General features: G+C 46.6%; 1 protein-coding gene across 3 annotated transcripts in view; it reads left to right on the top strand.

Annotated features, from left to right (window-relative positions):
- Positions 1–14404, top strand: part of Cgnl1 (cingulin like 1) — a 155425-nt gene that overhangs the window by 43903 nt on the left and 97118 nt on the right. For all 3 annotated transcript variants that reach the window (XM_041679566.1, XM_041679565.1, XM_041679563.1), the window contains 5 exons: positions 2016–3605; positions 4529–4623; positions 6438–6543; positions 12878–12979; positions 13716–13864. In XM_041679566.1, coding sequence (XP_041535500.1) covers positions 2031–3605; positions 4529–4623; positions 6438–6543; positions 12878–12979; positions 13716–13864 — 2027 coding nt within the window. In that variant the 5' untranslated portion in view covers positions 2016–2030. The remainder of the gene's footprint in view (positions 1–2015; positions 3606–4528; positions 4624–6437; positions 6544–12877; positions 12980–13715; positions 13865–14404) is intronic.

Genomic DNA, 14404 nt, shown 5'->3' on the forward strand with positions numbered 1-14404 from the left:
TACAGAAGTGTTCCTTTTACCCCACAACATCTCCAGCATAAGCTGTCATCAATGTTTTTTATCTTGGCCATTCTTACAGGTATAGGATGGAATCTCAGATGTGTTTTGATTTTCATTTCTCTGATGGCTAAGGATGTTGAACATTTCCTTAAGTGTCTTTCAGCCATTTTAGATTCCTCTGCTGAGAGTTCTCTGTTTAGGTCTGCACTCCATTTTCTTATTGGGTTATTTGTTCTTTTGATTACCAATTTCTGAGTTCTTTGTATATTTTGGAGATCAGACCCCTGTCTGATATGGGGTTAGTGAAGATCTTTTCCCATTCTATAGGCTGTCGTTTTGTCTTGTTGATCATATCCTTTGCTTCACAGAAGCTTTTCAGTTTTAGGAGGTCACATTTATTGTTTCTCTCAGTGTCTGTGCTGCTGGGGTTATATTTAGGAAGTGGTCTCCTGGAGGCAGTGATTCTTTGTGAGGTATTAAGACCCATCACAAAATAAAGATTTTGAGTCTTATCTCCCTCCCCCCCCCACAACCTCTGAACTCCAACCCTGGACCCTCAGGAACACTTTTCAGATGAATATGCCAGGTGAACTTTTTGATATGAAAAAATATTTTTAAAAACTCCATCATTTATTCTCATTGTTAATTTCACAAACAATTCCTTGGAGTAAGACATGTCTTAAACATTGTATTTGGATAGTATTAAAGATCTCAAAGCTAGGGAAACTGGGATATAGCCCAGTTGCTAAAGTACTTGCTTAGCATGCATGAAGTCCTAGGTTTGCTTGCCAGCACTGTGTAAACCACGCATGGTGACAAACCTCACAATCTGAGAGCTCAGGAAGTGGAGGCAGGGGGATCAGAGTTGAAGGTCATTCTTGGCTACATAGCAAGTTTGATTTAGCTGGGGATATATAAGACTTTGTCTCAAGAAAAAAAAGTAATAGGGGCAGACAGCTAGACTGCTCAGTGGGTGAGGGTGCTTGCTGTCAAGCCTGATGACCTGAGTTCGAATTTTGGGGTATAATAGTAGAAGCTAAGAACTGACTCCTGCGTGGTGTCTTCTGGTCATGTGCTTACTGTGGCACACATTCATCTACACACAGTTTGAAAGACTTCATTGTAGCTGGGGTGGCCAGTTGAGTTGGCTTTTCTCACACACACACACACACACACACACATATACACAAAATAAATAAATGTGAAAGATTTTTAAATTTTTTTTTAGTATTCTATTTATTTATTTATTAGAGATTTCTGCCTCCTCCCCGCTACTGCCTCCCATTTCCCTCCCCCTCCCCCAATCAAGTCCCCCTCCCTCGTCAGCCCGAAGAGCAATCAGGGTTCCCTGCCCTGTGGGAAGTCCAAGGACCGCCCACCTCCATCCAGGTCTAGTAAGGTGAGCATCCAAACTGCCTAGGCTCCCACAAAGCCAGTACGTGCAGTAGGATCAAAAACCCATTGTCATTGTTCTTGAGTTCTCAGTAGTCCTCATTATCTGCTATGTTCAGCGAGATGTGAAAGATTTTAAAGTCAGATGTGTACTAAAAAAAAAAAAGGCTGATAGTGTTTTGGGAGGGAAATTGGCAGAGGAAGGGAAGACTAAAGGTAAGCCTCAGTTTTCATGGAAAAGTACCTCGTTCTTAATTGCTGGCAGCCAGAACACTCTCTTGGTTAAAAATAAATAGCACAAAGTGTGAGGAAACCTACTAAGGGAGAAAAAAAAATGACCAGAATAGCTGGAAACCAGAGCGGGGCTATGCTGGAGGCCAGGTCATTACACTAGAGACTGCCCTCGGGCCAGGACTGCAGCCAGTGTTGGCAAGCCAGCCAGCACACAGGCTCAAGGACATCCAGAAAAGAGTGCGGAGAAGCACAGTACTCAGCCGTGGGTTCTGGAGTCCCTTTGCTGTTTAGCATGTCCAGCTGGCTGTGAACCATTTCCCCCTCCTCTTATCCTCACCTTTGCCTAAACAGATGTGATTCTAATGTAATGTCCTCTTTCCTCCTGTCAGCCGGGACAGTGAGTCATGGAGCTGTATTTTGGTGAATACCAACACGTTCAGCAGGAATATGGGGTCCACCTGAGACTCGCCAGTGATGATGCCCCGAAGCCAAGGAATTCCCAGCCCTCAAAGGCAGGCTCCTATGGTGTCAGCATCAGGGTCCAGGGAATTGATGGCCACCCCTACATAGTCCTGAATAACACCGAACGCTGTCTAACAGGTACACCTTTTCCAGAAAACGGGCCAGCGTTCCCATCTTCAGTGATAAATAATCTGTCCTTACATCCCAGCAACGGGAGCATGTTGAAGGAGAACAGTCCAGAGGAGCTGCAGCTTCCAGAAAACCCATACCTGCCAACCAGCCCGATAAGAAACCAGAAGCAGGCTTCCCTCCATGAGGGCAGGAATGGAGTTGTAGAACGCAAAGACGGGCCCACAAAACTTCCCCATGTGCTCAACTTTCAGAGGCACCCAGAGCTCCTGCAACCCTATGACCCTGAAAAGAATGAGGCAAGCTCAAAAAAGCATCATCCTCCGGAGAGCCCCTGGCCGAGAAACGCACTGGAGGAAGGGACCAACTACAAGAAGCCTCGGAATTGCTTTTCCAAACCTTGCGGTTCCCAGCCCAACAGCCCTACTTTGGAAGATCTAGCCAAGACCAACGCGACAGCAATCCGTCTCTGCAGCTCCGTGGTCATAGAAGACCCTCAAAAGCAGACCTCAGTGTGCGTCAATGTTCAGAGGTGCGCCAAGGAGGGGGTGGGAGAGGAGGCCCTTTCCCCTCGACGGAAATCGCCAACTGCCCCCAGCCCACAGGTCTTCTCCGAAACCAAGAAAAGTAGGCCAGATGTACTACCCTTCCGGCGACAAGATTCCGCAGGACCCATCCTGGATGGAGCTCGGTCCCGGAGGTCATCTTCGTCATCCACGACTCCCACCTCAGCCACTTCCTTGTACAGATTTTTACTTGATGATCAGGAATGTGCCATCCATGCTGACAATGTCAACCGCCATGAAAACCGAAGGTATATCCCCTTCTTGCCAGGTACTGGCCGGGATATCGACACCTGCTCTATTCCTGGTGTGGACCAGTTAATTGAAAAATTTGACCAAAAGCCCGGGCATCAGAGAAGAGGAAGGTCTGGGAAGAGAAACAGGATCAATCCGGAGGACAGGAAAAGATCTCGAAGCGTAGATAGTGCGTTTCCGTTTGGTCTCCAGGGAAATACAGAATACCTCACCGAGTTCAGCAGGAACCTGGGAAAGTCTAGCGAACACCTCCTCCGGCCATCCCAGGTCTTCCCACAGAGGTCGCAGGCCCCGGAGCAGCGTGGGAAACACAGCCCAAGCTGCACCCTTGCAAAACTGCAGGGTGCCACCCAGGGTGCCCACCCCAAGGCTCCCCTGCAGAACAAAGATGGGAAAGTTCTGAACAAAGGAAGCCAGGAAAACTCCCTTCCAGCACAGAATAAAAAAGAGGAAGAAATCAAAATAGCCACCGCCACGTTGATGTTACAGAACCGGGCTGTGGCTGCCACACCTGATTCTGGTGCCAAGAAAATTTCCGTGAAGACATTTCCTTCCAACTCTAATACACAGGTAACACTTGTGTTTTTCCCTTTCAAAGTGGCCTGAGCAACGCACCCTAGGAATGAGTGTCCTAAGTCTTGAATCTGTAACGGCACGCCTGGTGATTTGATGTGTGAAAGTGCATGTTTGCATGTAGGTGCACGTAGGTGCCCAGTGCATTTGTGTGTGTGTGTGGGAGGGGGCATGGGCTGCCATCCAGTGGCTTCCTCTGTTGCTCTCTACCTTACTTTTTGAGATGGGGTCTCTCCCTGGGCCCCGAGCTCACTGATGGAGCCACACTGTCTACGTGCTCCTTGTCTCCACCTCCCCAGTGCTGGGATGCTGGGCGTGTGCAGTGCCTCACGTTTTCATGGGTGCTGGAATCGTGCTCCCAGCTCCTGTAAACTTCCCTGTCAGATAGTACGCGACAGAGTCTCCATTTCTCTTCACGGGTATGAAGTCTTCACGCCTACAGAATGAGTGTCAACCCACAGATTCGGAGGTTAGGTTTACATCCATATACTTTTATTCCTGAAATTGGGTTATGGCTAGGTTGGTTTCCGGTCTGAGAAATTGGGTTAACCTTCATTTAGGTTAATTGCAAAGTGATAGAGTCTAAGTGGCACATGGAGTGTTTTGATGGTCACAGTTAAAAGCAATCATAACAGTCATAAAAACAGTGATAAGGCTGGTAAGTTCCCGGTGTTATGCTGTGATTGCATTGCTCCAGCTGTGTGAAGCCTTGCTATTAATCTTCATGTACTGAGAAAGCGCAGGGGGATGAGAAGACACTCGGCCAAGGGTCCAGAGCTTATGGATGTCAGGATGATGAGGCTGGCCAGACGGATTGGTTTTGGAAAGGAGTGTGCTAGAAGCCACTCCTTCAAGGTTGTTGGCCATCTTCCTGGGAGTGTCACCCTCTTGGTCTAATAACATACTTCATTATGTTCCAGGCCACGCCAGATCTCTTAAAGGGCCAGCAGGAGCTCACGCAGCAAACCAACGAAGAGACAGCCAAGCAGATCCTTTACAATTACCTCAAAGAAGGGTGCGTGGTCCTTACGGAACAAAGTCTTTGCCATTCCTGGTGGGGCTCTTGACTTGTTTCTGAGGCTTTGTACTTAACTGTTCTTTCCTGTTCTACCTGAGCCAGCCGAGGGTTTCGTCTCTGGATGCAGTTGCCAACTAGGTAGGGGGGGTAGGGGAGGACATTCTTTGTAAGTCAGTTAAAAACACACAGAGTTTATATTTGTGTATGCGCATGTCCAGGAGAAACACATGTATGTGCACATGTATGTACAGGTGTACTTGACATCCATGCTCATGTGGGGGTCAGAGGTCAAAAGCCAGGTATCCTTCTCTATCACCCTCCACCTTCTTCACTGAACTGGAGCTCCCACTTCTCAGCTAGACTGGCTTGTCAGCAAGCCCCTGGTCTGCCTGTCTCTGTCTCCATACCCTAGGGCTATGGATGTGTGCCACTGTGCCCAGCTTTTGTGTGTTCTGGGATCCACACTCGGCCTTTCACTCACTGCCCCTGCCTTAAATCAATGTTTTAAAGAAGACCGTTACTGCATCAGAACAAGGTCAGGGATGGGGAGGTCTTCCGGTCAGCGTTGAGCTGGGGCCGCCCCACCTTGAGGCCTTCCCTGCCACAGCTGCCTCCATCATCCCTTATTAGAAGAAGCTCCTCCTTTCTCTGAGAGAGAGAGGCCTGGCCAAGCCCAGGCTTCCATGATGGTCAAGCATGCGGGAGACACCTGAGAGCCACGTTTGCCCTGCCCATCTTGGACACTCAGTTCCAACCACTTGGGTTCTTTGCCTCCGTACCAACCATGCGGCAGTTCTGGAGCAGGAATCTGAAGTTTCTGTCCCAGCCTCTTATGGAATGGTTAGAAGAAAGCAGAGGCGTCCAAGTTAGACGTGAATGAAAGTCAGCCACCTGAGACGAGCGGCTGTCAACACTGGGTGTCGGTGTGCTGTGACTTATGATTGGCCTGTCAGCCCTACAGGGCTCACAAAGGGGGTTCAAAATACAACACAGGGGCTTAAAAGTCACCCAGAATTTTTAATACTGCTTGTGAAGGGCTTCACCCTGTAAAATTAAGGTAGAAGATTGTGGTTTTTAAAATTCTTTCTTTTCCTTCCTTCCTCTCCCCTCTTCCCCCTCTCCTTTTCCTCTCCTTCCCCTTCTCTGAGCGCTCTCTCTCTCTCTCTCTCTCTCTCTCTCTCTCTCTCTCTCTCTCTCGCTCTCTCCCTCCCTCCCTCTCTCTCCCCCTTCTCCCTCTGCTCCCACCTTCTCCCTTTCTTTCTCACTTGACTTGTTGAGAGACAGGTAAGACCGAAGTTAATAATAGGTGCCTGTTTGAGGAATTTTATTTTAAATCCCTTAATTGCCAGGGGTGTGGTAAGATGATCTGTTTAACCGTGGAAGGAGACACAAAGGGCTGCTGTTGGACGGTCTTGGCACCGGGGCTTCATTTTCTTAAACAGAGGCCATAAGTTAAGAATCCTCGAACATCTTTCTAGCTTGAGACTTAAAAGCACGAGTGGGCGTGTTTAATTCCCTTTGGAACGAATATGAGCACTGAGTCAAGCAATAGCTTACTGTATTTTCACCCTGCTTGATTCAGATCGTGTGTCTGCCACGCTCAGATATTTGGGAATGGACATCTCTGTCCGAAACTGAGTGGTGCTGTCCTTCCATTCTGCCCATCAAACCCTGGTTTTTCTGTAGCCTTAATTCCCTCAGACCACTTGCAGTTTCTCTCCAAGGGCTTTTGCTGTGAGCGCAAGGACGTTCAGGACATCTTGAGGCCAGTGGCTTCGTCCCTGAATGGTTTCTTTGCTGCTGTTTTCCAGAAGCACAGACAATGAGGATGCCACCAAAAGGAAAGTCAACCTGGTCTTTGAGAAAATCCAGACTTTAAAGTCTCGAGCAGCAGGGAGTGCACAAGGAAATAACCAAGTAAGTTGTAGTTTTGTGTCCTGTAGAGCGTATTTACTGAGAACCATGGGGGGAGGGACCGGTTTCTTTAGCTGCTTTTGACAGCAGAAAGTGGGATGTCTCCTCAAGGAGCAAGCAGTGCCTCAGAAGGACAGTCTGGCAGTAAACACAGGTTAAACATCCTAATCCCAAATACCCTAAAACCCCAAACTTCTTTAGTGTTGACACGGTTCGTGTGGAAAATTCAATACCTGACCACACGCAGGGACACGAACACAAACTTCTTTTCATGAGAAAGTTGTTAAAAATCATTGTATCAGATCACCTCTGGGCTTTGTGTACTAGAAATTTATGCCATTTAAGTGAATTTTGCATTTCTACTTGTGTTGATAAAATATCTCCTTATATCCATGTAGATATTCCAATCCCAAAATAATAACCCCAAATCTGAAATACTTCTAGAGCCAACCATCTTGGAGCAGGCATGACCTGCTTAAGAAACACAGAGAACATTAGGAGTCAGCTGAGTGATCAGCTAGAAGAGCTCTAGCACTCAGCATGCCCGTGACTGTGCTGTGAGTGTGCAGGCTGTGGCGGCGTGTGTGTGCAATCACTCAACATGCCTGTGACTGTGCTGTGCAGGCTGTAGTGGAGGGTGTGTGTGTGCAAGCACTCAACATGCCCGTGACTGTGCTGTGAGTGTGCAGGCTGTGGTGGACGGTGTGTGTGTGCAAGCACTCAACATGCCCGTGACTGTGCTGTGAGTGTGCAGGCTGTGGTGGACGGTGTGTGTGTGCAAGCACTCAACATGCCCGTGACTGTGCTGTGAGTGTGCAGGCTGTGGTGGAGGGTGTGTGTGTGCAAGTGTGCACATGTGTGCAAGCACTCAGCATGCCCATGACTGTGCTGTGAGTGAGGGTTGTGGTGGACAGTGTGTGTGTATGCGTGTTTGCGAGCGTGTGTGTGTGTGTGTGTGTGTGTGTGTGTGTATATGTGTATGAATAATACAGGACCGTGATTCTGACTTGGGAACTTAAAACTACAATTTGCTATACACAGCTCTCAGGAGCTGTACCTAATTCTTCTTTCCATTAAAAAAATTTGTTGGCAATTTAATATACACATATATATAATGAATTTTAGTTGTTTTTCACACCCAGTCCTCCTCTCTGATAGTTCTTGTTTGGAGACAGGGTCTCACCATGTAGACCAGGCTGACTGCAAACTCACAGATCTGTCTGCCTGTGCCTCTCGAGTGTACCGGTATTGAATCTCTCTTATTTCTTAACATTAATATTTTTTGATAAAGCTTTAAATTTAAATCACAACTACTCCTCTTGCATTTTATTTACTTGCATGCTCTGAGGAGGACACAGCCTTTGGACTTGATATTAAGATTGTCATTATGGATTACGGGCGTGGAGCAGTCAGCCGGAACTGAGGAAGCCAGCGTGTCCCTTCTGCAAATAAGATGTCTAAAGTCAAAGCGTTCTTTGTGAAGGAGTCAGGGAGGCGGGGGAAGTCTAGGTTGGAAGAATGGCACAGGCAATATTAAGAATTGTGACTTTGCTGTGTTTATGTTTCTTGAAATAATTTTATGTAGTTGCTACCCAAACCAGGATGTGGGGAAAGCTAGACAGGACGTTTCCTTCTAGGCTACCAGAAAAGACGTTTTTATTTTCTTTTAAGACAGGATCTCATATAGCTAAAGCTGGCCTTGAACTCGTGATTCTCTTGCCTCCAGCTCACGGGTGCTGGGATTACAGGCGTGCACTACCACAGCCATTTGTGTGGAACCCAGGGCGTCACGTGTGCCTGGCAAGTGCTCTCCGACAGACACAAAGGCTGTTGTATTGCAAAAGCTCATTCCTTTTGCTGCTTTCAGAGAGAGGTAAGATTAGAGAGAGATCAGTTAAGAAGCCCTGCTGGTTTGAGGAAGACAGGATGAGATCTCTGGCACACACACACACACACACACACACACACACACACACAGTGTCCCCCTCTCTCCTTCTTATGTTCTGAATCTGATCCTTTGCTGGCAAAATTTTGGAGTTTTATCTTTGGGGAGTATGCTGGGTGATTCCCTAGGGGAGAATGTTAGAGTGTTTTCGTTATGGACCGAGACCATCTTGGGAACTGCAAAGCAGATAGAGTTTTGTTTTTGTTTTCCTTTTGTTTCTCCTTCCTGTTTTTCTCTCCTATTGCCTCTCTTCCTTCCTTCCTCTTTCCCTCTTTTGTGTGTGATCTGTCCTGCTGAGTTAGACTTAGCTCAGAGAGGGACTGCCTTCATTCCACTGGAAAACCTGGCCCTCCCATGCTTTCGCTGTGGCACTCTTGTCCCGTGCCATCGTCCGTGAGAAGTATCTGCCTCTTCTAGGTTTACGACACACAGCCCACACCTGGACCAGCCACTTGTGAGTCTTGACTCTGCCTCTTATAGCTTAGATTTCTGCTTTTATCGCTTCGCCTCACCACTTAGCTGTAGGACTTTAGCCAAGTCCTCTTGAGAGTTTCATCCTGTTATCACTTCCACAGTAGGAAAGAAACAAGAGCCCTTGATAGTTGCACTCCGATCAGACGCCATACCTCCTAACGGACTGTTTAATCTGGCCCCTCTTCTCGCTGGGAACACAACCACTGAAAGGAGAAAGCCCCTTTGACCCAAATGTATTTATTTGCACTTGCTGACAGGCCTAGGCTGAGGGTGGGACAGGAAAGCCTGCTTGACAATTGGGAGCAATTGGGACAATTGGGGGAGGGAGGTTAGGATATGGAAGGACTGGCTGCTCAGACACACAGGTTCCTAAAGAACGTCACACAACAGGTGTTTCGTCAACAGATACTTTTATACTGGTTTATTGGGGTCCAACTGAAAGTAAATCTTGGGAATCATAGCTGTGTAGTTCTCTGTATTTTCATCACAGATTTGCGTCTGTGCAAATCCTACTCAGGTCACAGACAGGGTGCTCCCTTCACCCAGAAGTTTCCTGAATGTTCTTTCCCTGTCAGTCACGTCCCTTCTTTCTTGAGGTAATCGTATGGTGACACCCATCACCTCGGTTAGTTTTACTTAAGTTTCATATAAAGACTCACTTGATTGCTGTCTCTCCAGCTTTATGTCTTCAACATTGTGTCAGTGAAGTTCATTAATATTATACTGATCAGTAACTATTTTTTGTTACATATCGATCTGTGTGTGTGCTAGTGTATTTCTGGTGACATTTTCAGCTTGGGACTCTTTTTTTTTTTGTTTGTTTTTTTTTTGTTTTTTGTTTTTTGTTTTTCGAGACAGGGTTTCTCCGTGGTTTTGGAGCCTGTCCTGGAACTAGCTCTTGTAGACCAGGCTGGTCTCGAACTCACAGAGATCTGCCTGCCTCTGCCTCCCGAGTGCTGGGATTAAAGGCGTGCGCCACCACCACCCGGCTCAGCTTGGGACTCTTAATGGAAAGCTACAGTGGACATTAAACATTATTGTTCACTTACTTTTTTTTTAATGGACACACACTCATTTCTCTGGCATATAAGCAGGTGTGAACTTCCAGGTCATACATCAGGCAGAAGTTTTACTGTTCGTTCTGAGACTGGCTTCAGGAAGTGGTGGAACCATTAACTCTCTTCCCAGTGGTGCACACAAGACCCACACACTAGGACCCTCCATTCTGCCGTCTGAATTCTATGTCTTTTCTGCTGTATCAGTTCCAGACAGATCTATACTATATCTTTAGGCTCTGAAATCTGGTAATATCTGCCTTCTGAATTTATCCCTTAAATCCTATAGGTTAAGAGTGGGCTCTTGTAGAGGACCTGAGCTTTGTGCTTAGCATCCATATCATGTGGTTCACACTGTAATTCTAGCTCCAGGGGATCAGACATCTGTGGTCTCTGTATGCACTTGCACATACTTGCACACATGTGCACCATACAAATAATGATAATAATTATAACAACAACAACTCTTTAAGAAAAGCCAGGGGAGGGAAGAGAAAAACAAGGACTTTTGTCTCTCTTATCTTTTTATAACAGCTCTGGCTGTCCTGGAACTCATTTTGTAGACCAGGCTGGCCTTGAACTCAAGAGACTGGCCTGCCTCTGCCTCAGGAATGCTGGGATTGAAGGTGTGCACTTTTCTCTTAATGCTTAAAATTCATTTATTTTGTTTGTTAGCTCTATCTTTTTTTTTTAAGATTAAAGGTTTAATTTTTTAAAATGTCCCGAAAACACCCCCTTTGTTCTTTGAGAATATTTCTTTTCTTCTCATGTATGCATTTGTGGTGTGTGTGTGCACATGGGCGTATGTGTGTGGAGGCCTGAAGCTGATGGAGAGAATCTTTCTGCAGTCCTCTTCAACCACAATCAAACCCAGAACTCACTGATACGGCTCATTTTACCAGTTAGCTTGTTCCAGGCTAGGATCACAGGTGAGCCTCCACACTGACCCGGCACCTGTGTGGGTTCTGGGGATCACAGGTGAGCCACCACACTGACCCGGCACCTGTGCAGGTTCTGGGAATCTAAGCTTGCCCACACAAGCATTAACTGTTGAGCCAAGTCCCCAGCCCCTAGGGAACCAGTCTTTTAAGAGGCACCTAATGAGTTCTTCAGCTTCAAGCGTTGTGCTGACACTCTAATGCCCATTTGACCGTGTTTCTAGACTCTGCCTTTGGGAAACCATCATTTTTTAAATCCATTTTGTTCATAGTTTTCTATATTTTAAAGACTATTGTCCATAGCTCTTTTGACCCCTTCTCATCTAACTTCTCTGCCCGGATCATTTCACTCCTGCTGTGTCTTCTCTCTCTATGATTAGTCAGGTTTTTCCCTGCTGCTTTAGACACCCAGGATTTTCTAACTGAATGCTGGGTAGTGGATGGCAACTTGCATTTGTGGCAGATTGTCTTACCTTCTACCGAAGGGTGGAGTTTTCTCCTGAGAGCTAAGTCAACGGTGGGTCACCATCATGCTGTTGTTCTAGGCTTTGCCAGGGTGGGTTTCATTAGGGTTTTACCTTCATTCCCATGGCGTGACTATGCTCCCTTCTCAGATCTCAGATGAACGTGAGGATGTCACTTATTCTGAGTTAGGACTCCTGCATCCCCTAGGTCAGCACAACTTGTGGCGTTTGGTTGGTTTCCTTGCCTCTTAGACACTAGGTTTCTGGTGAACTTTTAGAATCTTGTTTTGCTTATAATACAGTGTAAGAATCATCTCAGAAACCAAAAGGGTGTTTTGTTTTGTTATCATTTCTTAAAGTAGCATTTCCTGTGGGTTCTTACCTCCTAATACCCTTATCCCAAGACTGGCCTTTTGCTTATGATATCTGATTCCCCAGATGCTTCTTGGTTCAACATGAGTTGCTTTTCTCCTTTATTGGGCTCTTTTCCCTCTTGAATTAAAGTAATAAATTATTCCTGTTGGTTGGTTTCGTTTTGTGGTCATTGATTGATTGATTGAGCACTGGGCCTCACTTGTACTAGGCAATTTTACGTAGTACTGAGTTATAGCCCACTCCTGATACACTGGATGTATTTAGAGCTATTCTAAGCTCCGAGCAGACCTGAGTAGAAAGGATAGGGATTTCCCTTATCCTACCGTGATTCTCTGGTACGTTTGTTAGCGAGGGTAGACATTGACACACAATTAGCATCTCAGTCCCACGGGTCACTCTGGGATTTGCTCTTGGTAGTGAGCCTTGTATTGATAGGGTTGGGGGTGGATGGGGTGGGGGGCGAGAGGGATATCTATGTGTGTGTGTGTTTGTTTGTGTTTGTGTGCGCTTATTCATGTGTGTGCTCACGCATGATGCATGTGGAAGCCAGGGTTCTATATTGGATGCTTTCTTCAGTTGCTCTCCACCTAACTATCCCCTGCCCCCCAAATTCCATTACTGGGGGGGGCAGAGAAAGAAAGATCCCAAGGCTCACTGGCCAGCCCTATCTAGCCAGCCCCAGGCCAGTGAGCTTTTATCTTTTTTTTAAGGTGCCTCAGAAACAACATCCGAGGGTATCCTTGGTTTTCCGCATGCACATCCAAACAGGTAGACACTTGTTCTAGCTTTAGTACCTTATTATTTCATACTATGTTTGAAAGGTATCCAGTAAATCTACCACCTTCCTCAAGAGTGAGTCACTGTGGGAATCTGGTGAAATATTCCCCGAACTACGGTGAAAAATGTAACATAAATGGTGAGGGAGCGGCACCGTTAACTCGGGGAGAAGGAGGGTTCCGCGTGACTGGGTCTTACACTGTCAGGGCTGTGACGCGTCCGTTACATCCCCGTGTTACCGTGGGGGAGGAGAATTCAGGCAAAGCATCTCAAGCATTTAACTGAGGATATCTTTGTAATTAATTGCAGGCTTCGAATTTTTCCTCCGATATCAAAGACCTATTGGAGCAGAAGAACAAATTGATCTTAGAAGTGTCTGAACTACAGAGGCAACTGCAGCTAGAGACCAAGGTATCAGGCGCTCATGTTTTTCCCGTTTCTGTCTTGGATAATAAAGGATTTTTAGAACATATTAGGATGTCCAGGTGAGGTAAAAGTCCAAAAAAAATTCCTCCCTAAAAGAAACATTCCTGTCATCCCCGAGCACATTCCTTTGAATTTGGTGGCTGCTGGCCAAAGAATTTTTTAAAGCAACTGGAGCACATAGAAATGGTTTGCTTTGAGCAAGAGAAATACTGTTAGAGACAGGCAGACCCGTGGGAAACTAAGTATATTGCCACTGCATGCAGCATTTAGACTGAAGTAATAGAAACAGCAACATGAGGTCTAGCTGTGTTTGTGTTTGTCTTTTAAAAGTGTTCAATTCATTAAATACAAATATTTCATATTCTTTCTGGAACTTTTGAACCTTAATTACATGGTTTGATTAAGTCATTTAATAATGAAGGAATGGTACATGGAATTCACTAGTGTTTACAAGTGGTCTTCTGGGCTGGGGCTCATCTGGAAAAGTGCTTGTTCGGTACACATAGAACCTGGGGTTCCAGCCCCAGCTCCTCATAACCCGGGCAAGGTCATGTACCCCTGTCCTTTGAGTGCTCAGGAGGTGAAGGCAAGAAGACCAGGAGTTCCAGACCATCTTCGGCTTCATAGCCAGTTTGCTGTTAGCCTGGGCAACACGGTAGGGGAGGGGCTTCCGTACTGAGCGACAACACGGGTATCTTAGAATCATACTGATTCCCATTAGAACCATCAGAACACCAAGGAGGAGAGAGAGAGGATGAGAGAGGACTTAGAAGAGCTGCGAGGCCGGCACCAGAGCCAGGTGGAGGAGATGGCCGCCCTGCGGCGCCGGCTGGAGGACAGTGAAGGCGAGCTGCGGAGGAACTTGGAAGAGTGAGTGCCTGGCTGGAGCCCCTGCCCTGCTTGAATTCCTGAGTCATAGGTGGCTAGAACCCTCTTTCCTTTTCATACCTCCTAGCCCTCCAAGTGTTTATCAAGGCCACTCACCTTTCTTTTCTCCCCACTTCTTACAAAATTGTGCAGCTGGAGCTATACCTGGGAGGTTAATAATTATTTAAATCCTTTGTGTACCCTGAGTGTGCCTAGTAAAACTTCAGCCCCAACAGGGGATCTTCTGGCAGGCGAGTGTGAAGCAGGGGCCCTGAGGGGTGATGTGTAATGACTAAGGTGGGAATCTTGAGCCTGACAGCTAAGACTATGGTTTGCAGAAGCCTGGGTCTGGTCTCCAAAGTACGTTAGCCTGTGGGGTCCACAGTCTCCCAGCCTGATTGCTTTCTCCAGAATGGGTTGATCTCTGTGGTGGATACTTAGACTTCTGCTCAGCCCATAGACAAGAAAAGTAACTCCAAGGCCTCCCCTGATGCTTTAGCCTGTGAAACTTAGTGGCAAAGGAATCTAAAATCAAGGTCTGGT

Source organism: Microtus oregoni, unplaced genomic scaffold (genome assembly GCF_018167655.1).
Source record: "Microtus oregoni isolate MIOR12 unplaced genomic scaffold, Mior012 000032F_ref0000030, whole genome shotgun sequence".
Taxonomy (NCBI): domain Eukaryota; kingdom Metazoa; phylum Chordata; class Mammalia; order Rodentia; family Cricetidae; genus Microtus; species Microtus oregoni.